This window comes from Squalius cephalus (genome assembly GCF_949319135.1).
Source record: "Squalius cephalus genome assembly, chromosome: 11".
NCBI classification, from domain to species: domain Eukaryota; kingdom Metazoa; phylum Chordata; class Actinopteri; order Cypriniformes; family Leuciscidae; genus Squalius; species Squalius cephalus.
In genome coordinates, this window is record NC_137132.1 from 7,456,552 (window position 1) to 7,479,757 (window position 23,206).

Sequence of the window (23,206 nt, forward strand, 5' to 3'; positions counted from 1 at the left end):
CATTATCCTAGCCTGACTACGTCAGACTTCCTACTTCCGCTCAATTTCATTTCGCTTCTGTAGTCAGTCTGAGATAGCAGCGTATCTTTCAGTTTTCCACCGGCCTGAAAACAGCCGGGCCAATCAACGAACAGAGGGCGGGCTGAGAGCCGTGACGTAGATGCTGATTGTACCGTGGATGCGTAGATTTTTACTTCACATAATCTGCAAAAGTCGCGCACAGCCATGTTCACTCCGGTATTTCGCTCGATGGTTTTGTTTTCGCATCATACATGTGTTTACAGTGGAAGTTAGATGCTGCTGAGCATGCGCATAACACACGCCATAACCAAACGTTATGTGATTGGCTTACGGGTAACCAATGATTTTAAACTTCAGACAAGCGCCCCCCGCGCGAGAGAAAACACTTCTCTATTATGCCATTCCAGACTCTATCTACGAAGCAAAGTGAAGTAGCAGAGTCTGGTATTACCAGGCTAGCATTATCCTGCTGGAAGTAGCCATCAGAGGATCAAGCATGTGGTCATAAAGGGATGGACATGGTCAGAAACAATGCTCAGGTAGGCCGTGGCATTTAAACGATGCCCAATTGGCACTAAGGGGCCTAAAGTGTGCCAAGAATACATCACCCACACCATTACACCACCACCACCAGCCTGCACAGTGGTAACAAGGCATGATGGATCCATGTTCTCATTCTGTTTACGCCAAATTCTGACTCTACCATCTGAATGTCTCAACAGAAATCGAGACTCATCAGACCAGGCAACATTTTTCCAGTCTTCAACTGTCCAATTTTGGTGAGCTCGTGCAAATTGTAGCCTCTTTTTCCTATTTGTAGTGGAGATGAGTGGTACCCGGTGGGGTCTTCTGCTGTTGTAGCCCATCCGCCTCAAGGTTGTGCGTGTTGTGGCTTCACAAATGCTTTGCTGCATACCTCGGTTGTAACAAGTGGTTATTTCAGTCAAAGTTGCTCTTCTATCAGCTTGAATCAGTCGGCCCATTCTCCTCTGACCTCTAGCATCAACAAGGCATTTTCGCCCACAGGACTGCCGCATACTGGATGTTTTTCCCTTTTCACACCATTCTTTGTAAACCCTAGAAATGGTTGTGCGTGAAAATCCCAGTAACTGAGCAGATTGTGAAATACTCAGACCGGCCTGTCTGGCACCAACAACCATGCCACGCTCAAAATTGCTTAAATCCCCTTTCTTTCCCATTCTGACATTCAGTTTGGAGTTCAGGAGATTGTCTTGACCAGGACCACACCCCTAAATGCATTGAAGCAACTGCCATGTGATTGGTTGATTAGATAATTGCATTAATGAGAAATTGAACAGGTGTTCCTAATAATCCTTTAGGTGAGTGTATATCCACTAACTTGAGTAAACGTTCTCCTCTAACCAGAGATTGTAACATATTCTGTACAACAGCTGCCTACTTGTCAAGTGATGTAATGTTTATGGGCCAGTAAATCTGAAATGGACCTTTTTCCCATTTCCGCCGGTAAAAAGCATAAGTCTTCATAGATGGGTAAACCTGTGTTTCTAATTGCTCCAATAATAATAATAATAATGATGATGATAAATGAATAAATTGGCCTAAATGATAATAAAAAAAAATAAAATAATACATATTAACTTATCAAATAACACACCTCAGTAAATCAAGTAGCCTATTTTACATGAGCTTTAGTATGTTAGTCAACACATCAAAACAAGTGTACTTCTTTTAAAAGCATGACAAAAGATGTGAAAACGTAATGATTTAAAATGTAAATGTAACATTTTAAATGTGACATTACAAAATGCACTCAAGTGTGTACTTTCTTTAAGCACACCTAAGTGGCCTTTAGTTCATTAATATTATATTATCTGCAAATACAGTATTTAAAAAATATACATTTAAGATTTGAAGACTACAAAGGCACACTCAATACAATTAAGTGCACTTCTTTTTCACAAGGGCTCCCTCGGCAGTTAGAAACAGCCTCACAGCAGTGTTGTGTCATTTAAAGCCAACGTAACGTAACATAACACAAATTAGGATATTGTGTCATAAATATATATATATATAATATATATTAAACAGAAAATATAAAAACCTTTGCTGTCTACCTAGATGTGCGATGTTAATAGGCTAATTGTGGAAAAAACAATCTGTGGAAAGTGTTGGCTATATAAGTGAGAACAAAGTGAAATATACAGTGTGCTCAATGATATCTCACTTCCTGCACTATTACGTGTCTAACACAAACCTACCTTCAAAATGAATGATTGCAGTTGTGTTGTATGAAGAAGTAAATTGATAGTCAACAACAGCCAAAGACCGCCAACCGTTCGACGCAGATTCACTCAGATCTGGATTGGAGTTACACTGACACCTAGGGGTGTCCTTTGGTGTTGCTGGTGGTTATATTATCCACAGAAGCAGAAGCTTGCAGGTCAAACGGTGTTTAAGATCAAAAGAAGCACATTAAGTCAAGCAAACACACAAACAACATGTAAACACGAGCACTATATTCACCCTATTCTCAACGTAAGTGAGGGCGCGGGCAACTTCCGGTCTCATCCAATTCCGTTTATTTTAGCTCTATAAAAACTGTTGCTGCTTGATATTTGTTATCATATTATTTCAATTAGTAATCATTAACACACTGGTTTGTAGCACAACTTATTTGACTGCATTTTGTTATTTTCCAGACCAGCAGATTTGGATGTGACCACACAAAGCCTACAGAAAATAGCATACTTCAGCGTTGCTACAAGGTGAAACAAACACACTGGGGTCAATGGGGTGTGATCTGACTGCTGTATAATAAAGGTGGATTAAACCCTTCTTTACACCTGTCAAGGGTGTTTGGGCCACATTATAATGAATCTTCCATTCACACTCACTCTCATATTCAAGGACTTACTGTAGATTAGACCTTCTCAAGGCCTGTCAGCACTGAAGAAACACGAAACTCGAGAGAAACAGCTTTATTTTGCTTTAATACAAAATATCTGGGTTACACTTTATTTTTTAAGGTGTGGTTGTTACAGTGTAATTAGAGATTTAAGTAGGTAGCTGAGTATGATAATATTAATGTACTTATTAGGGTAGTAACTACATGTAGCCTGGATATAACAATGACACTGCAAAATAAAGTGTTACCAAAATCTGTTACTAAGGTACAGTAGTACTTTGACATAAAATGAGGTTCGAAATCTGAGATCAGTGAAAATCAGTGAAAAACTATTTTGGTTGAAGAATGAATTAAAAACATGTAGATTTCTATCAGGATGTAGGTTTTTTTGTGTTGCTTTTGTATTACGTAGTATTAGGTCCTAAAATCTGGTTATTTCCAGGGTTTAAATGAAAATGAATAATTTTTATTTACATTTTATTTTAGTATCATTTATACTATTATAGTTTTTACTTTTATATTTTAATTTCTCATTTTAATTTTAGTTGGAGTTTTAGAAATTTTATGTTTTTGTCATTTTTATACGTTTTTTTTTTTTTTTAAATATGTCTATATAGTTTTTATTTCAGTTTTAGTTATTTTTTGTTGTTGTTGTGTGGTATATGTTTTATCAGTTCTATGTATTCATTCTTTTATTTATTCTTTCTGTACAGCACTTAGTTTTCACATTGTGGTTTTAAAAGTTAACAAACAAACATGTGAAATGTTGCATTGGCAACTAGCTGAAATAAAACAAGTTAAAGTTTTTCTGTATTTTATTTTATTTCAGTTAACATTTATCTTATTTCAAGCATTTTTGTATGGTTTTAGTTTCAGTTAACTACAATAACCCTGGTCATCATAATACTGAATTGTTACAATGTTCATGTACTGTACTGTGTCCAAACTCACTCTCAGACACTCAGATACACTCACACACACTTGAGAGCTCCAGCGGTCAGAAAGGCTCACCCGTGGATATTTTTACAAAACCAATAACGAGTCCTTTATTTGAAAGGCACAGCGTTTGGACTTGCATAAGTGAAAAGGTCAGAGTGCCGGCGAGAGCTGAAACAGATTCAAAAACCCAGAGTGAAGTGATTGAACGCTGCAGTCACAGACTCAAAGGAGCTGTGGAGAGATGAAGGTCAAACTGATGTCTGAAACCATTTCCAAAGATCCTTCATCCTGCACAATATTTATGGATTTGGGCCTCAAATGCCAAGACAGGAAGTGAGTTCTTGAGAGCTGAGGCGACGGTCTGCGTTACGATCACAGGATTGCATGAATGTCTTGGCACAGCGGCGAGGACGCAGACTTCCGCGAAGCAGGAGCCGTAACGGACGAGCTTCTCGCTCGCTGAGAACACCATCACCATCTGTGTCCAGCAGCATAAAGTACAGACGGAGAGTGTGAACAGAGGGAGGAGAGGTGGGGACGTGAAGACGGGACTCGGGTGTCCTGAAAGACCAGAAGAATCAGTCAATGATGGAAGCTCTGGATCAACGCCACAGAAATGACAATGTAGAAATACACTGATAATCATTAGAAAGATCAAATTAATGCATGCATAAATTAATGAATGAACATTTAGCGATTTCTCTAAAGCAGTGTAATTTTAGTATTATTTATATACTAATGAATTAGCTTTTATTTTTTTATATTTTCAGTTTTAGAAATTTTGTTATGTGCTTATGCAGGGCCTAAAACTAACTTTTTGCCACACCTGAAAATGGTCCGTGACTTAAAATTTACCAGCCATAAATATTATTTTTTACCTGCCATGAAACTGTTTTTGCAAAAACAGGCGGTAATGACACCAAAATTTTAGATACCAGTGAAATTTCACTATTCTCTATTCCAATATACCACAGCTAAAACTACTAGCCCAACTAATATAAATGGAAAACATAAGACAGTCCGTAATAAAATAAGAACAAATAATAAAATTACAAGCACCAGCACAAATAAATACAATATAACAAAGATGCAAATGAAATAAACAGTGCTTTTCAGGTTTTTCAGGTAGGTCTAACAGTAGTTTTCAGCGACAGAAATGTAATAAAGTGATCAAATGTAACATAGCACTGCATTGTCTTCACTGTATGAATTAAACATCATTATTAATGAATCCTTATTAAAGTAACAAAGGTTATTCAGTCAAGAGCAGTGTGATTTTCTTCTTTGTCCTTTTGTTGTTTGATTAACATTAAAAACACAGAGTGAATGCACGGATCTAATATACTGATACACATGCGTTTACTTTTTCAACTGTTAACGTTCACTTAAAACGTTTACTAGTATACTCGCAATTTTTTTTACATAATTTTGTGTGAAATTGTCCGCTCAAATGCAAGAAGACGTGAAAGAGAGCTCAGTCCCAAGTGTCGTTCACATTTGTTAATGTTCATGCATTGTTAGAATTCATAAAAATGTTACCGGCCATCGTGCGCTTGTTAGTTTTAGGCCCTGTTTATGTGAATTTTTTTTTTTTTTTTTTTTTCGATTTAGCTTTATTTTATATTTTGTTTGAGTTTCAGTAATTTAAGTATTTCAACTTTCAGGTTTTCAGGTTTTTCAACAAAAACAGGTGTTGTTTTAATGCTGAAAGAAAGTTTCATGCTGAATGGTTGTAAAGGTTAACAAAACACGTAAAGATGTGAAAACATTTAAACAAAACCTTGTTGATTCATCTGTTGAAAGAGTGACCGTTTCTTCTGATAACTCAATATCTGCTTGTCTTTATGTCTAACAACTGTAATCGATGTGTGTGTTTCTAACCTGTAAGGAGAAGATGGAGCAACACTTTCAACTTCCTGCTGAAATGCTTCTATTAAACTCTTCAAAAAGTCGGTCTTTCGAACACTGGAACAACCTTTACAAACAGACAGATATTGCTAATTAAATTGATGAAATGTGTTTTAGAGAGTCAAATAGACTAAGATCTGACCTGTTTGTTGGATTTTAATTTATTGCCATACAAATCAATATTCAACAAACAATACAATAAATACTAAATTTATTAAATTCTGTGAAAAAAGGCTAAACTATGTTGTCTACATCATTTAACCTCTTAACCAGCGCCCCTATTTTTGAGAATTTTCTGAAAACGACATACCCAAATACAAATGGCTGTAGCTCTTGAACTCTATGGTCCACATTCATAACTCTGATATTTTTTTAAACTAGACACTTGAAACTTTGTTACCCAAGAGTCATTATAACTCAAAGTAGCATAGGAACAGAGTAAAACAAGGTAACACATACATGAAAGTGACTCACGATTTCTTTGAATAAACTTCACTTAGGGAAACATTTATCAGAATTTTATGTTAAAGGCCTGAAAACACCATAAAGATAAAACTGAATGTCTGACCATGTTTTGATTCAAATTTGAGGATGATACTCCCAAAAATGTAGTTCCTGTAAGCTTTTATTCAAGAAAAGTCTAGGCGTCCTTTCCAAAAGGCCACTTGGAGACTCCAAATGGACACCTGGTTACCAAATGACATAAGGAGTAAACACTACATACTACATGCATGTATATCAATTCAGAACTATTCTGCCTATCAAACTACACAAGAAAAAATGATTTCAGCACAACATTTTAACATTTTAACAAAATACTCTTTATTTTGAACAATTCTAATAGCAAAAACAGTGAAACAAAAAAAAATCACTTCATGTATACATTCCAAAAGTGCTTGTTTTACAACTAATGAATAAAATATATAAAAAGAAAAAAAGAACATTTGTAATTGCAACAATGGTTTTTACTCAAATAAATTAAAATAAACATAATTATTGTTGGGAAGGAACAACCAATCAGATCAGTTGTTACTCAATTGCGTCAGTCACTTTCTGTTCCTGATGGGCCGACAATGCGTTCCTCCAGCGCTGAACTTAAATGTCATGGTCAAAGTGGATATGTTTAAGTTGTGCGTCAATGATACCATGTAAGTAATTTAATGAGTGTTTCTATTGAGTGTTACATACGATGAATAATCAAAACATCGTGAGTTCGTTTGTCTCTGAGGTGACGACTATCCTAGAGTCTAGCCTAAGATGTTCACTTAATATGTATATTCCAAATACATATTAGTTCAGTATAATACTGATCACTGATTAATGCTTTCCCTGTGTATAAATGTATGTTTGAATAATGTATAGATCGTCGTTCTGTAATTATATATATGTGTTAGCTTATTGTGTAATGACTTAGCAAAGGACATTTCGGATAATTCCGTTTATGAGCGCTATGCGCCACCTAGTGGTAAAAATCGGTATTACTGTAAGTAATGTTATGTTTATAATATAACGATATTAGGATAAATGGCAGTGGTTAATGATGATGGAAATGTTTGATATTAGCTAATTATTGTTTATTATTCACTGTTTCAGACCACACAACATACTACCTCAGATACCACATCTGATAAGATAATTCTGTGCAATGCCTTGTGGTCTGACTGTGCCGTTCATTGTGCTGATTATTCATGCTGGACTTAATTAAATTGTTACTTCTGATTCCTGCCTTCTGTGTTCTGACCGACACACCAGTGCGAGCACAGCTAGTTTGAACCAGTGCAATACAGTCCTAAGTAAACAAATTAACATTTGGTCCTTCGAGCCGGATGATTGTGCTTACACTGGACTAGAATGGATGAATATCAGACTCAAGGTGCACGTCCTAGACGTTCAGTCCGCCATCCAGCCTACTTGGAAGAATTTGAAGTTCAGTATCCAAATCAAACTAGAGCTTCTATGACGGCACAGCAGTCACATGGGCAAGATAATTATCAGCACAGTGATAGAAGGATGGCACACGGGCACGATTTCAGTCACCAAAGTATAGACGAGGAACCTGGCAGCCGAACACCTGATTCGTTAGATGCAGGAGACCCAGACAGAAAGTCCTGGTATCTCATCAAAGATCAGTGGAGGGAAAGAGATGAGTATTCACCACAGATGGAGACCTATTCAATACCCAGGGGATCCAGGGAAAGATTGTATGACCTTGAAAGAGAGAACAGACAGCTTCGTCAAGCACAGGAAACAATGAAGGAGGAAATCGGACAACTGTTGGAGATCCAGAAAGGTATGCAAGAAATGCTAATGAGAAACCAAACCAGTTTAGCTCCTCCACTTCCTAAACCACAGCCCTTAGCTCCAACACCTCCATTACCTTCACCTAGAACTGTCTACAGAGAGATTGAGCAATCTGTTCCTAGACCAGTCCCTCAAGTCCATCCGGTACCAGCCCCACGCAGACTTCCTACCCCACATAGGAAAGAACATCTGGATGCTACAGATATTGAGGCTCACCTTGTTTCATCCCCAGCCTGGAGTCATTACCCAGACAGCTTTACTAGTGATGGATTGACTCATGTTCCTTCAAACATGCCTAACCCCTTTAGAAACCAACAGATGTCACGGCAGGTGGAAACAAAACTGACATCATCTACACCTCTAATGCCTACTGTTCCTTCCCATTCTCAACCTTATGGACCACCAGCAAACCCAGTGGCGTGGCATTCCAGTTCAACTAGACAGGAGACAACTTATAGGGGTCCACAGCCATCCATACCCGACTTCATCCATCGAGACCCAGGTGAATTTACCCGGTTAAAGTTAGCTTTGGGTAACTTGTTGCCAGAGGATGCAACTGAACTGTTTAAATATCAGGTGCTCGTTGACCACTTGAAACTAATGGAGGCACGTCTGATAGCAGACTCGTTCCTGAACTCGATTACCCCATATACAGACACCATGGTGGCATTAACTGAGAGATATGGCCGTCCTCATCAACTGGCTCTAAACAAGATAGCAGCTGTTATGGATTCTGCAGATATCCAGCCTGGTGACACAGTTAGCTTTGAACGCTTTGCTCTCCAAGTCCAAGCACTAGTAGGCCTCCTCAGGACATTGGGGTCAGAGGGAGAAGTTGAACTACGCTGTGGTTCCCACGTGGCGCGACTTCTCACTAAATTACCTTCAGAGCTACGCGCAGCCTTTAGAAGGAGCATCAGCAATGAACCTGGTACCGTGTACACACTTATTGATCTGGCAAAGTGGCTGAAGTTTGAGTCATGGTGTCAAGACCATGATAGCTTTGGGGGAAACAAAACCCAGAGAGACCGAGTCAGGCACAAAGTTGACTTAAGCAGAGAACCCAGATTCAAGTCCAGACCAGCTACAATCCTTCATGGAGCAGATCAGACAACTTCAGCTGAGATGATACGGCAACCAGCAAATAAATTTGGGAAGAGTAATGCATTCTGTCCATACTGTGATAACAGAGACCATTATCTGAGCCAGTGCACCACATTCCAAGCACTCACTAAAGACCAAATCATAGACTGGATAAAGACAAACAACAGATGCTGGAAGTGTGCACGCTCACATAGATCTGCGCAATGTACTTTAAAGAAGCCCTGCCACAGGTGTAATGGCAAACACTTACAAATCTTACACGACGTCAACGTTAAGACAGCAAATGAGGGTACTTGTCTGGTGAGCTCTACTACAAAACCACTACACTTGGACAGACCCCCAAGTTCTAAACGAGTCCTTTTGAAGGTGGTTAGGGTTGTCCTGGAGCACAACGGGCAGAGTTTGGACACCTATGCCGTACTCGATGATGGATCTGAGCGCACTATTCTCCTGTCATCAGCAGCTCAAATGCTAGGACTCAAAGGGAAGGCTGAGGACTTAACCTTAAGAACCATCAGGCATGATCTTACTACACTCAAAGGTTTAGCAGTGTCTTTCAGAATTTCAACACCCACTCAACCACATAAGAGTTATAAAATTCAGAATGCCTTCACAGCTGAATCCTTGAGCCTGGCAGAGTACACATATCCTGTGGCAACCTTACAGCAGAAATATAGCCATTTGAAAGGCCTCCCACTCCAGCCCATTCATAAGGCTCGTCCATTGCTGTTGATTGGAGCTGACCATCCTCATCTTATTACCACAATAGAGCCAGTTCGCCTTGGCCCACCAGGGGGGCCAGCAGCTGTTAAGACACGACTGGGATGGGCTCTACAAGGTCCGGCGCGAGTACTGGAGGTAACGCTTAACACTCAGCAGTGTTTACATGCCACTTTTAGCCCTTCACAGGCAGAGTTGCTCCAAAATGTGGAAAGGCTTTGGCAGGCTGATGTCATTCCAATCAAATCAGAGAGGTCAGTCACACGATCAAAGCAAGACCGAGAAGCTATACACCTTCTCCAAACTCAGACAACAAGAGTATCAGTTGATGAAGTGTATCGATATGCCACTCCCTTACTGCGCAAGAAGGACATGCCACTCCTTCAGGCCTCAATGGAAGCAGTGCTGCCTAATTTAAGGAACACTGAAAGGTGCCTTGAGAGAGACCCAGTCAAAGCGGCCGCATATAAGGAAGAAATAACGAAGCTGGAAGTCGCTGGCTATGCTGTAAAACTTCCCCCCAAGGAAATCAGCAACGAGAGTGAGTCATGGTTTCTACCTCACCATCTAGTTCAGCATAATGGCAAGAACCGTGTAGTTTTTAACTGCTCATTTCAGTATCAAGGGCAAGTTTTGAATGACTTCCTGCTGCCTGGTCCAGCTCTAGGCCCATCCTTGCTGGGCGTCCTTCTACGCTTCCGTGAGCATACTGTGGCTGTGAGTGGTGACATCAAGGGAATGTTTCACCAGGTCCGCCTTCTACCTAAAGATAAACATCTCCTGCGCTTTGTGTGGCGTGACCTGGACAGAAACAGGCCTCCGGACATATTTGAGTGGCAGGTGCTACCCTTTGGTACAACTTGCAGCCCGTGTTGTGCCATTTATGCTTTGCAACGGCATGTCAATGACCACAGTGAACCTGGTGATGAGGTCAGATCCACAGTCGAGAGGAACTTCTATGTAGATAACTGTCTGCGGAGTGTTCCATTCCCTCAAGAGGCCAAACAACTAGTGGATAGACTGTGTGGACTCCTTGCCACTGGAGGTTTCCAACTCCGTCAGTGGGCAAGTAATGTGCCTAGCGTGATTGAGCATTTGCCAACTGAAGCATTATCTGACAGCACTGAGCTATGGTTGTCCCAAGACCCAAATGACACCCAGGAATCCACTTTAGGATTAAAATGGTACTGCCAATCTGATACATTCGGATACAAGCCCCGCCATGTAAAGCCAGAAAGATGTACTCTGCGTCACATCTATAGAGTATTAGCAACTCAGTATGATCCCCTTGGCTTTATCCTTCCATTCACCACACGGGCTAAATTGCTGGTTCAGAGACTGTGGGATAAGCAGAGAGAATGGGATGACCCTAATATGCCTGAGGACCTCCTTGAATCCTGGAATAACTGGGAAAAGGAACTCCCTAACCTGGCCACTATTACACTGCCTCGTTGTCTTGTGACATCAGATACAGACCAGTCTAAGGTTACCAGACAGATTCACATATTCTGTGACGCTTCGGAGAAGGCATATGGGTCCGTCGCCTATCTACGGACAGAAGACCCACAAGGCCAAGTTCAGCTAGCCTTCATTATGGGGAAATCCAAAGTTGCTCCTAAGCGACAACAAACCATTCCCCGACTGGAATTATGTGGGGCATTGAATGGTGCTCAGCTGGCCAAACTCCTTGAAACTGAACTCACTTTAGAAATCAATAAAGTGGTCATGTGGACAGACTCCACAACTGTCCTTGCATGGATAACCTCTGAATCCTGCAGATTCAAAGTATTTGTTGGGACGAGGATTGCAGAGATCCAAGAACTGACTACTGGATGTACCTGGAGGTACGTGGACTCAAACAGTAACCCAGCTGATGACCTTACTCGAGGTAGAACGCTTGCAGAGCTATCATTACCCAACAGGTGGAGCCAAGGTCCATCATACTTGCTCAAACCCGAATCGGAATGGCCAGTTACCCCTCCTATACAAACTCCCATGGATAAAGACGAACAGCGAAAGGGTATTTTCTGTGGATTACTGACAGAAACTACTGCCCCTAACATTCCTGACCCTGCAAACTATACTTCCTGGAGTGACCTCGTTGAAGCAACAGTTCAAATTCATAAACCAAATGAAACCCCATCTGCGACGGACTACCAAGCTGCGGAAATGCTCCTCTTTCAGAAATCACAAATTGATAGTTTCTCTGAGGAGTACAGACTGCTCAGAGCGGAAAGACCTATACTCCCCACCAGTCGACTGTTGACCTTAGCCCCAGAATATGATGAATCTAACCAGGTCATCAGAGTTGGCGGTCGTCTTCGTCATGCAGAAGGAATGGAGCCATCAGTGATCCACCCTATAGTGCTAGATCCTCATCACCCAGTCACCAAACTACTAATAAAAGACTATGATGACAAATTATGCCACCCCGGACCAGAGAGAGTATTTGCAGAAATACGGCGAAAATTTTGGGTACTGAGAGGGCGTGAAGCCATCCGTAGGCATCAACATCTATGCAAAGAATGTCACAAGTGGAAAGGCAAACCAGTCATTCCAAAGATGGCAGATCTGCCACCAGCCAGACTGAGACTGCAAGAACCACCGTTCTATAGTACGGGCATGGACTGTTTTGGACCATTTCAAATCAAAATTGGCAGACGCTGTGAGAAGAGATGGGGGATAATCTTTAAGTGCCTCACCACAAGATGTGTTCACCTCGACTTGCTTACCTCTATGGATACTGATTCTTTCCTAATGGCCCTGCGGAGGTTTGTAGCCCGTCGTGGCAAACCATGTGAATTATTCTCAGACCATGGCACAAACTTTCATGGTGGAGAAAGAGAACTTAGAGAGGCCTTTGCATCCCTCAGCCCTCAACTGCAACAGCATCTGGCCAGGCAGAAAATATCTTTTCATTTTAACCCACCATGTGCCCCACACTTTGGGGGTGCCTGGGAACGAGAGATCCGCTCGGTAAAGAATGCTCTTCGTATCACCATCGGCTCACAGACAGTATCTGAGGAAGTGCTCCTGACAGTGCTTATTGAAGTGGAAGGGATCCTGAACAGTAAACCTCTTGGGTACACATCTTCCAATGTAGCTGACTTTGACCCAGTCACGCCCAATTACCTACTCATGGGGCGGCCTGATAGTTCACTACCACCTGTTGTATATCCAGCTACAGAGCTTATGGGGCGGCGGAGATGGAGGCAAAGCCAAGTGCTAACCGATCAATTCTGGTCAAGCTTTATTCACCACTACTTACCAGCACTCCAAGCTCGTCACAAATGGTGTAAAGATACGAGTGACATTTCCCCGGGAACTATTGCTATGCTTGTAGACCCACAACTCCCACGTGCCATGTGGTTGGTTGGAAAAGTAGTTAAGACCTTTCCCGGATCAGATGGTCATATCAGAGCAGTGGAAATCCAAGTGAAGAATAAAATATACACTCGGCCAGTTGCGAAACTAATCCCGCTTCCAGCCCTCGCAGATGACGAACATGACTCAGATCCCCCTAAATGACTGTTCCATTAAAGTAGCAAATATGTTCAACATATTTGGGGGCGGCGATGTTGGGAAGGAACAACCAATCAGATCAGTTGTTACTCAATTGCGTCAGTCACTTTCTGTTCCTGATGGGCCGACAATGCGTTCCTCCAGCGCTGAACTTAAATGTCATGGTCAAAGTGGATATGTTTAAGTTGTGCGTCAATGATACCATGTAAGTAATTTAATGAGTGTTTCTATTGAGTGTTACATACGATGAATAATCAAAACATCGTGAGTTCGTTTGTCTCTGAGGTGACGACTATCCTAGAGTCTAGCCTAAGATGTTCACTTAATATGTATATTCCAAATACATATTAGTTCAGTATAATACTGATCACTGATTAATGCTTTCCCTGTGTATAAATGTATGTTTGAATAATGTATAGATCGTCGTTCTGTAATTATATATATGTGTTAGCTTATTGTGTAATGACTTAGCAAAGGACATTTCGGATAATTCCGTTTATGAGCGCTATGCGCCACCTAGTGGTAAAAATCGGTATTACTGTAAGTAATGTTATGTTTATAATATAACGATATTAGGATAAATGGCAGTGGTTAATGATGATGGAAATGTTTGATATTAGCTAATTATTGTTTATTATTCACTGTTTCAGACCACACAACATACTACCTCAGATACCACATCTGATAAGATAATTCTGTGCAATGCCTTGTGGTCTGACTGTGCCGTTCATTGTGCTGATTATTCATGCTGGACTTAATTAAATTGTTACTTCTGATTCCTGCCTTCTGTGTTCTGACCGACACACCAGTGCGAGCACAGCTAGTTTGAACCAGTGCAATACAGTCCTAAGTAAACAAATTAACAATTATAATGAATATCCAATTACTAAAACAAAAAGCAACCGCTTACTGTTTTTACAAAGTGTAGGAAGACATGTTGATCAAGGCAGTCACTACCCAAGGTTTGTTCTGGAAACCAAAGCCACTGAAAGACAGGAGAGATAAAGTGTGTAAGCAGAACAAATAAAATTTGCAACGATGTGTATGCATGTGATTATGTGCGAGTACTTACCTAGTACTGCCTCACGCCAGCATGTCACATTTGCTCCAATTGCACCGACTCAGAAGACAACCACTGCAAATAAGAGGGGAGGAAAAAAAAGGTGTCTAAGCAGAATAAATACAATTTGCAGCACTGTGTATGCATGTGTGTATGTGCGAGTACTTACCTAGTACTGCCTCACACCAGCATGTCACATTTGCTCCAATTGCGCCAACTCAGAAGACACCCACTGCGAGAGAGAGAGAGAGAGAGAGAGAGAGAGAGAGAGAGAGAGAGAGAGAGAGAGAGAGAGAGAGAGCAAGCAAACAAGCAGAACAAAACCAAGCAGAACAAACACAAACTTCAAATAGAATATGAAAACTTGGTCAAGTAAGTGTACGACGACTGCCGGCGTCTCTTTCGTCACTCAGGACTTGACTCCGGATTCCATTCCTCATCTGTTTCAGTTGAAGGCCTATTTTACAGCACAGGAAAACACACACACAGTCACACACACACACACACACACACACACACACAAAAGAGGATTTCAGTTTGAGTCACATTCTACTATTAGCAGCATCAATATTCCGTCATATTACAATATCAAATGTCTGTTTGTCAAATACCTTATCATTATAATGCTCAACATTATAAAACATTTGTAATTATATTTTTTCTATGTATATATAATTATATATATTTATTATATCTTCACCTGACATCTTGTAATCCTTTCCTTCCATTATTGTTATATTCAATGCACCATTCATTCATACATTCATATAAACATATCACTGTAGTCTCTTGCTAGTCATCTCCACTGTTATTTTATAATCAAAACATCTTCACCTGACTTCGTTCTTATAATCCTTTCCTTCCATTATTGTTATATTCAATGCATCATAAATATAATGTGTGTGTGTTATAAATATTTTCTCTGTAGCCTATAATATACAGCTCTATTACCTAACATTACTCGTCCTATTGTCTTTGCTAGTAGCCTAATGTCCACTGTCATTTTATAATCAAAAACATGACATAAACAGAAAAACTGCCAATACTTGATAAACATAACAATTCAAGACAATGTGTTTAAACTTACCGATCTAAAACGGGATCGAGTCCATGAACAAACATCTCTTCTGCCGAATCGACGACGCACCGTGCTATCTCTGTAACGTTAGCAGCTATGAGATGCGTCTTTCTGCTGCTCTTCGTCGCTGCTCTTCGTCACGGCTTCTCATCACGTCCCCAAAATACTCTCAAACACCACAAAAACCCTTCTGTTGACGACGATTCATGATGAAGATTGTCAAATATAAATTTGGATACAATCTGTGAGTTGACAGGAGCTCCGTGTAGCAAAACAATGGCTACCTATGCGCTCCGTGCGTAAAATGGCGGACGCGCACGAGCGAATAACAACTTTGCGCACTTGTATTTGACAAATCTGTCTATCACTGCAAACGTGTTTTAATTGGTTAAAACTCCCATCCATCAAAACTTTTCTGACAAGCCATTGGCTGGCTATATCCAGACTTTATCCAGCCGAAAACCGAGGTGCAAGATTGACAGGTTTCTCAGCCTGTAAAAAGCTCCCTTGGTATTTTGATCTATTACAGAGCCTGTGATTGAAGGAGAGACAAGTGGGATGATTCTTTTGATCCGGAACAGTCTAATCTACGGGGGAGAGGTGGATTTAGAACGTTGGAATACAGATTAGGATCGATATTTCATTGAAAATGAACATGATGGAGTACTCTAACTGCAAACGCTCATGAAAACAGAGGAGGATATTTTGTTTTTTTCCCTATTTTTTCATTGTTTTGGGTTAAAAAGTGGGATGCATTTTGAAGAGTAGACCCTTACATTGAAATGTATGCTGGTGTTTCTTGGATTCGTCCGAACTGATCTGAACCATAGGAGATGAAAGATAAGTATTGCGTTCACTGTAGTCATTTTTACATTACCAGTCCTTCAACATTTCATTTAACCCTTTCCTCTCTGGTGTACTGATTGCAAAAACAAGTTCAGAACATGATTCTTGAGTGTTTTAGCTTTCAAATGATGTATAGTTTATGATAGTCAGTTGAATATTTCTTATTTAAAAAAATGTAATAAAATTATAGCCCCGCCCCCGGCCCGCCGGCGGGCCGGTGCTTGTTAAGAGGTTAAGATCATTCAAATGTAGTTGTGCCAAAAATGGTAAAAGTTTTGCTTGGTCCATCTTACAACATAAATCATTCAAAGAATGTGCTGATAAAAATAATTGTCTAAACATACAAGTTAGGGCTACAATATTGACATTTTGGTGGTTCATTGCCCTTCAGTATACACCCATGGGTCAGTCTACTATAGCCTCTATACAACACCTCGTATACACAACTTCTGGATCCTGACCTGTCCCTAAAATGCTTTTTCAGAGATCACCTTTAATGCAGTGTGTAAAATAGCTGTTTGTTAATGTAAAAGGTCTGCAAAGTTTCAAAGTTACAAATGCATTGTCTCCTAAAAGAAAGAATAGATTCTGAACTGCTGAAAGGAGTCGTCAGTAATTTCAGTCTCACTTCCTGCTCGTGCCTTCGTAGGTTTGTAACAGATCTGCATAATGCCGTGGTCTTCATTTGCTGCCGTGAACAGCATCTACTTTGACCCTCAAACACTGTTGTATCTGAGACTGGAAGAGTTTGGTTTGTGTTGTACATGTCGAGAAGATGCTGTTTTCTGAGCTGCAAAAGCAAATCCACTTTGCTGCCCTTTAAAAGGACGAGGACTTACGCTGGAATTGATACGATAAAACCGACGCCGTCTTTACTGTTCGTATCCCCGTGTATCAAGCCCTGAGGAGGAGCTGAAATTCAGATATGGTAATGGCCGTTTGGTTTCCAACATGCGCTGTAAGTGGTCGACCAATCACAACAGACTGGGCAATCTGACCAATCAGAGCAGAGGAAGCAATCGGGAAGGAGAGTGTGGCAAGCAGGGCGAGGCCGAGAGCCGTGAGAACGGAGCGAGATTGATAATGAGCGTCATCTGCAAGCCTCGGATCTCTCACGGAGGAGCTACGGAAGCATAAAAGGAGAAGCGACGACAGTGAAGGATGAGAGAGGACCAGGCCTGGACTTTTATGTTATGTTTTGTTTATGTGTGTGCGGCAGTCGTCCGTGAGTGGCTGCCGCTTTTACTATCGTTTTGTGTATCTTTTGGATTAAAGTGTGTTGAACGTTCGACGGTTCCCGCCTCCTTCTTCCCTGAACAACAAACCTTGATACAGAGGGGTTTAGAGAGACTGAATCCTTTATTGAACCAGAAAGAGCTGATTTTTTAACCTTGGATGCATGTTATTGTAGGAGACTCCAAAACAAAATTAGCAACCTTTAAAGTAGCAGAAAAGGGGCACTTTAAAAGAGAATGTGTGTTTATTAAAAATTTAACTTTCCATTCTGCTTGCAATTTATCTAATATATGCTAAGATCTGACCTGAGAGAGGTGTTTCTGTGTAGCTGTTGTTGATGATGAGTGTGTTTGTTTCCTGAGAGCTGCAGTCCGGCAGTTGGTTCCTGTACAGAGAAAATAATCATTTTCAGTTTTCTACACTGGCTTATACACACCCACACACACACACACACACAAGTTCACTATCTTTGAGGGGACTCTCCATAGACGTAATGGTCTTTATACTGTACAAAGAGTATATTCTATTCCCTTACACTAACCCTACCCCTAAACTTATCCATCACACAAAACGTTCTGCATTTTTACATTTTCAAAAAAGTGTAATTTAGTATGTTTATTAACCCATTTCCCCAATGTAATATAAACCTGTACACACACACACACAAACTCCCAACCTGTCAGAAGTGCCCGGGATGGGCCGTCCCGAGTCCACTCTCACACACCAGCAGTATCCCGTGTCGCTGTGGCACTGAACGGATTTGTACCGCCCATTTGCACTGCATTCTGGGATAAATCGCTCATCTGACCCCTGAATGTCCGCTTCAGCGAGCAAAGACATTCTCTCGTGTTCACAGTTCTTTAGAGAGTCTGCAGGAATACAGAGTAAAAAACTGAACATGTTCACTCTTCAAAACACTCAAATGAAGCCTTGATCATCTCTCCTTCTCACCTGTGGGTCGTCTGACCGGACGCTTTCCATTCGGGTCAGAGTTCAATAGGATTGTCACCCAAAATGGAGGCACAGTGACTCCTGTATTTAAAGTCAGATGGTATCTCAATGGTAACATCTTTATTGTTTATCAATGGTAAAGGGCCTTTACATTTGCCAAAAACAGATTTTTATTTTATAAAACCCCCCTTAAAATTAAGTAATGCAAAAGAAATGTAACGCATTACTTTCCATAAAAAGTAACTAAGTAATGCAATTAATTACTTTTTAAGGAGTAATATAATATTTGCTTGTATTTGAGCTTTAATGATCACAAAATTCATGAAAAAGACTGCAAATATACGATTTTGATATAAGTGTTGAGTATAAATGCAGTGAAGTCACCTGCAGTCGTCGGCACAGAGCGTGGATCAGGATCAGGAACACCTCGCTCTAAACCCAGAGAGGAACATGTCAGGTAACGGGACCTTTATTTCATTATACTGCAGTATTTGTGTATGTGTGTTCTCTCACTCGCTTGTGCTAATTCCACGTCGGTTTCCTGAGCAATATCTGACATCTGACCTTCAACACAGATTTAGGTTGCTTTAGGTTTTGTGAAGAAAATGTGAGTGATGCTTAAATCATACAAAACTCGCAGTTCTCTGAGGTTTCTAGAGATGTTTTCACCCCAAAATTCTAAACAAAGCCCAATTCGCAGTGTCTGTATCAGAGTTATTTTTGTTATCTAAAACCATGAAAAAATGTATTACTTGAAATACAATTATTTCTTATTTTGTTTCAGCTATTTGCCAAGGCAACATTTTTAATGTCAAAGTACTAAAACACATATTTGTCCACACAATTATGGCCTAATAACGAGATATGTTGTTAAAACAACATATTTTTATAATTAAAACATATACTTGTAATAATATTTTAACAACATATCTCGTTATTACAAGAAAATATTACTTTTAACAAGAAAAACATAACATCTAGTTATTACGAGAAAATGTCATTTTATCGTCATATTTCGCTATTACGAAAATTTGATTATTATGAGGAAAATGTCGCTATTATGAGAAAATATGTTGTTTTAATAAGAAAAATGTTTTGTTTTAATGAGAAAAATATGTTGTTTTAATGAGGAAAATGTCATTATTACAAGAAAATATGTAATTTTAATGATATAACAACATAATTGAGTGGAAAAAAATCAAATGTGGCAGCAATGTGCCACCATACTATAAAAGCACAAAAAACTCTAAAAATGACAAATACACAAAAAATGTTTACTACCTAATTGTGCTTCCATCGTAGTTTATGCCCGTCTTCTAATCGGATAAAAACATTATCCGGCTCATTTGAGCGCATATGTTTTTTGTAATGCACATTTTTTAGAATTTATGCACATCTTGGCACTTCCATCCTGTGTTTTTGATGGGATATCCCAAAATTCACATAAAACTAATGATACTAAAATAACTGTAAGTCTGCCTCACTAGTTCATGCGTCTCACACACAGAACTCACCAGTGCAGTTGGGCCGCAGGTGTAGGACAGAGCTTCCGCTCACAGGTATCCCATCAGCGCTGGAGCACCAGCAAAAACCTGCCTGAGTGTGACACTGCACCTACAGGTCAAAGGTCACGAGAGGTCATGCAGGGGATGGAAACTGATTGGAGCAAAAATGCTAGCAAAATGAGCCTCCAAATGAACCAATCACTTACGTTTCTTCTGAGATTATGAATGCAGTTATGAATATCAACTCTGATTTGGACTTGAGCATCACAATACCTCTGCATAGGTTCCGTCGGCTCTGCATATTGGGATAAAGACGGCCAAGGAATTGGAACGAGCACTGGCCCGCAGAGCTTGAGAACGAGCCAGCTGACATTTAGAGCTCAACACGTCTGCTGACAAACACAAAACACTTTCAAGACATCGTCCACTGAGAGCAGGAACTCTGTGGTGCTTTACCTCTGCATGTCGACAGTGTGTCCATCCTCAGCTGGCTGTTAATGCACTGGGCACGTTGAAAAGAGCACAGAGATTTATACATTCGTCCGTTGCTGCCACACACTGCTTGACGGCGCCCTCTAGCACAGTCCAGCACACACACTCGAGGCCACTGCTTGTCCAACACCAGCAACTATAATTAGAGAATGGGAGGGGGAATGGCTGAATGTGAAAGGCTAGTCTGTGTAAAAGCTCTCAAAATAGGCAGAAAAAAAGGGAAACATGGTGTCTGGCCGAGGAACAGCCGTCTACTGTCGTGAAAAACGCTGGAGGTCCCATGATGCGTAAGGTGATGCAAGACACTTTAGACAGACTAGTGAAAGATTTATAATTTTGCACTCCCTCAAAGGACAGATTATCATGTTTGAAGCAAGCAAAAAGAGTGCATATTTATATTTTTAATAGCCCCAAAATATAGCCTAAAATATATATTTTTAAAAATGATCCTGCATTTGGCTTTGGTATCTTCTGATGTACTTTAATTAGAGAAGGAAAATAAAAGTTTGGTTAAAAAAGCAATCTCAGTTTGAATTGGTTAATATTGGAAGAAGAAAATATCAGAGCATGTTTTTTTTGTTTTTTTTCTGAACATGAGATGTAATGTGGGAAAAAGGCAAAACAGTTGCAAAACAATAGCAGAGATTCCATTTAACCATGAATATCTTAAACATCTGTGGCAGTGTTTACTGAATCCATGAATAGAGCAGTCTGTTAATTAATGAAGCCCGAGAGAGAGAGAGAGAGAGAGAGAGAGAGAGAGAGAGCTTGCAAAATAACTTGCAAATGTTCGCAACACCAGACATCTGTGGTAACATCTCCAGCTCTGATGAGTGTGAACAGATATTCTATAATACACAGTATGTAACACAAAATCATTATACTGAGAAACCATGAAAACCTTCAGCCGTTTTTTTTAAAGAATATATATTACAACATGCCGTAATAAAATAATATTAAATATCACTTGTAAAAAGTGTAATAATTTATGTATAAAAGGGCAAGTCCCTACATGACCCATCAGATTTATATTTTAAATACATTGGTTAATTAAAATGTCTACTTCCCCTAATTGTTGTTGTCTTGCACTGCATGATTATTAGTTATAGATTTGTAGGAAGGACCACTTTTTAGGTCTCAACTGCAAGAATATGATAAATTCTAATATTTCACACAGAGTCAGTCAAGGTATTAAAGTAATACTTCATTTTTGGACTCGTACGTACTGATCTTGATTTGCCAAAGTCATCAGGGTGGAAGCTTTTCCACACCTTCAAAGTCCAGTTTCAAAACGAATGAAACATTAAAAGTGACACGAACACAGTTGTGCTTAAACCGGCTCCTGCCAAGAGTGCAGTGACAAACAGCCGGAGCGAGTAAGGTCAAACATGACTCTGTTGGAGAACAAGGCAGCACTGTGGACATGAGGCATGTCTAACAATTTTATAACTGTGAATGAAAATAAATACAGTCTTAGTGGCCTCAGGTGGTTGGTTTAGTAATGAATGAGAGATGTGGTGCCACTTTGCTGACAGGTGTGCATATTATAAATGCAATGCCAATTTTTTGTCCAAACATGTGACCCTTTTGAGGATTGAGCTATTTTAAAGAGTAAACATTCTCTTGTCTACCTTTCAGACAAAAACTCTTTCAGCCTGTTCAGATTTATGTGGCTTGTGCTCAGGCATTTCACATTTCCAGGTGGCATTTTTGCAGGTCAACAGGTGTTGTTTTGACATGGAAATTTATGACACAAAGCTATCCACAGAAATCCACCAAACCCTTTTTACTTCACTAGGGCATGTTAAATATTTCAACTTTGTGACTTTTTAAGAGTTGATATTTTAAAACAGTGTGACAAGTCCTCATTACATCAATTTAATTATGTTTAATTTTCTGCAACAATTACTAAATGTAAAAGCTTTTCTGTTAATCTTACTTTTTCAGCAGATTTCTCAAAAATCAGCTTGCATCTGTAAAAATGTATCACAACTATACATTTTACACATGCAAGCTGAAATCGCCTCCAGTCGTGAGTTTACCTGATTTTCGTCCGTCATCTTTACAGAATTTGACAATAGAAAGATGAGAAGTACGCGGCAGGTGAACGTCAACGCCAGCATGATTCCCGCCACAACAGCCCACGTTCGACGATCAGTCGCGACTCGCGCTCTTCCCGCCTGCTTGTGAATTTAAACACAAGGCGCGCGTCCTCGCCAGAGTAACGGCCAGGATTCAGAGGTGGAAGAAAGCAGAAAAATCCCGCGCTTACTCAGGTCGTCATAACAGCCTGACGGTTCGCTCTCAATCCTAAGTTTTTTTCTACACCGACAACCAACAGACAGACGATAAAAGAGAAAATAATATAAGCTTTAACACATTAAACCCGTTACATATTCTTTCACTCATGTTATTTGAAGAGCAGGCACATACTACTGTACCGACTTCACATTTTCACACAGGAACTCCTCAGGACGGCAAGGAGGATGGTAAGTTAGCTCTCTATTGGTTGTAGGCTATTCTTTGAGTCCACACCTGTCTAAACCATTTAACAGAGCGGCTGTTTTTATTTTTTATTTTATAAAAGTTTATTCATAGCATATTTGATAGCACATACAGTATTTGGCTATTTTGAG

General features: G+C 40.0%; 1 protein-coding gene across 2 annotated transcripts; it reads right to left on the reverse strand.

Moving 5' to 3' along the window:
- Positions 1 to 3,016: 3,016 nt before the first annotated feature.
- LOC307167594 (SPARC-related modular calcium-binding protein 1-like) lies at positions 3,017 to 23,066 on the reverse strand. 2 transcript variants are annotated; one of them, XM_079886816.1, is made up of 12 exons: positions 23,007 to 23,030; positions 22,613 to 22,892; positions 20,535 to 20,706; positions 20,352 to 20,467; positions 20,088 to 20,187; positions 19,087 to 19,137; positions 18,958 to 19,005; positions 18,574 to 18,654; positions 18,299 to 18,491; positions 17,928 to 18,007; positions 5,729 to 5,822; positions 3,017 to 4,408 (listed from the first exon to the last, which is right to left on the reverse strand). In XM_079886816.1, exons 2-12 carry the CDS (start codon positions 22,691 to 22,693, stop codon positions 4,162 to 4,164), a joined length of 1,263 nt encoding a protein of 420 aa, XP_079742942.1. In that variant the 5' UTR covers positions 22,694 to 22,892; positions 23,007 to 23,030; the 3' UTR covers positions 3,017 to 4,161. The 2 variants fall into 2 exon arrangements, with proteins under 2 accessions (XP_079742942.1, XP_079742943.1); XM_079886817.1 differs by lacking the exon at positions 22,613 to 22,892 and having other exon boundaries at positions 3,018 to 4,408; positions 23,007 to 23,066.
- Between the last annotated feature and the right edge of the window lie 140 nt (positions 23,067 to 23,206).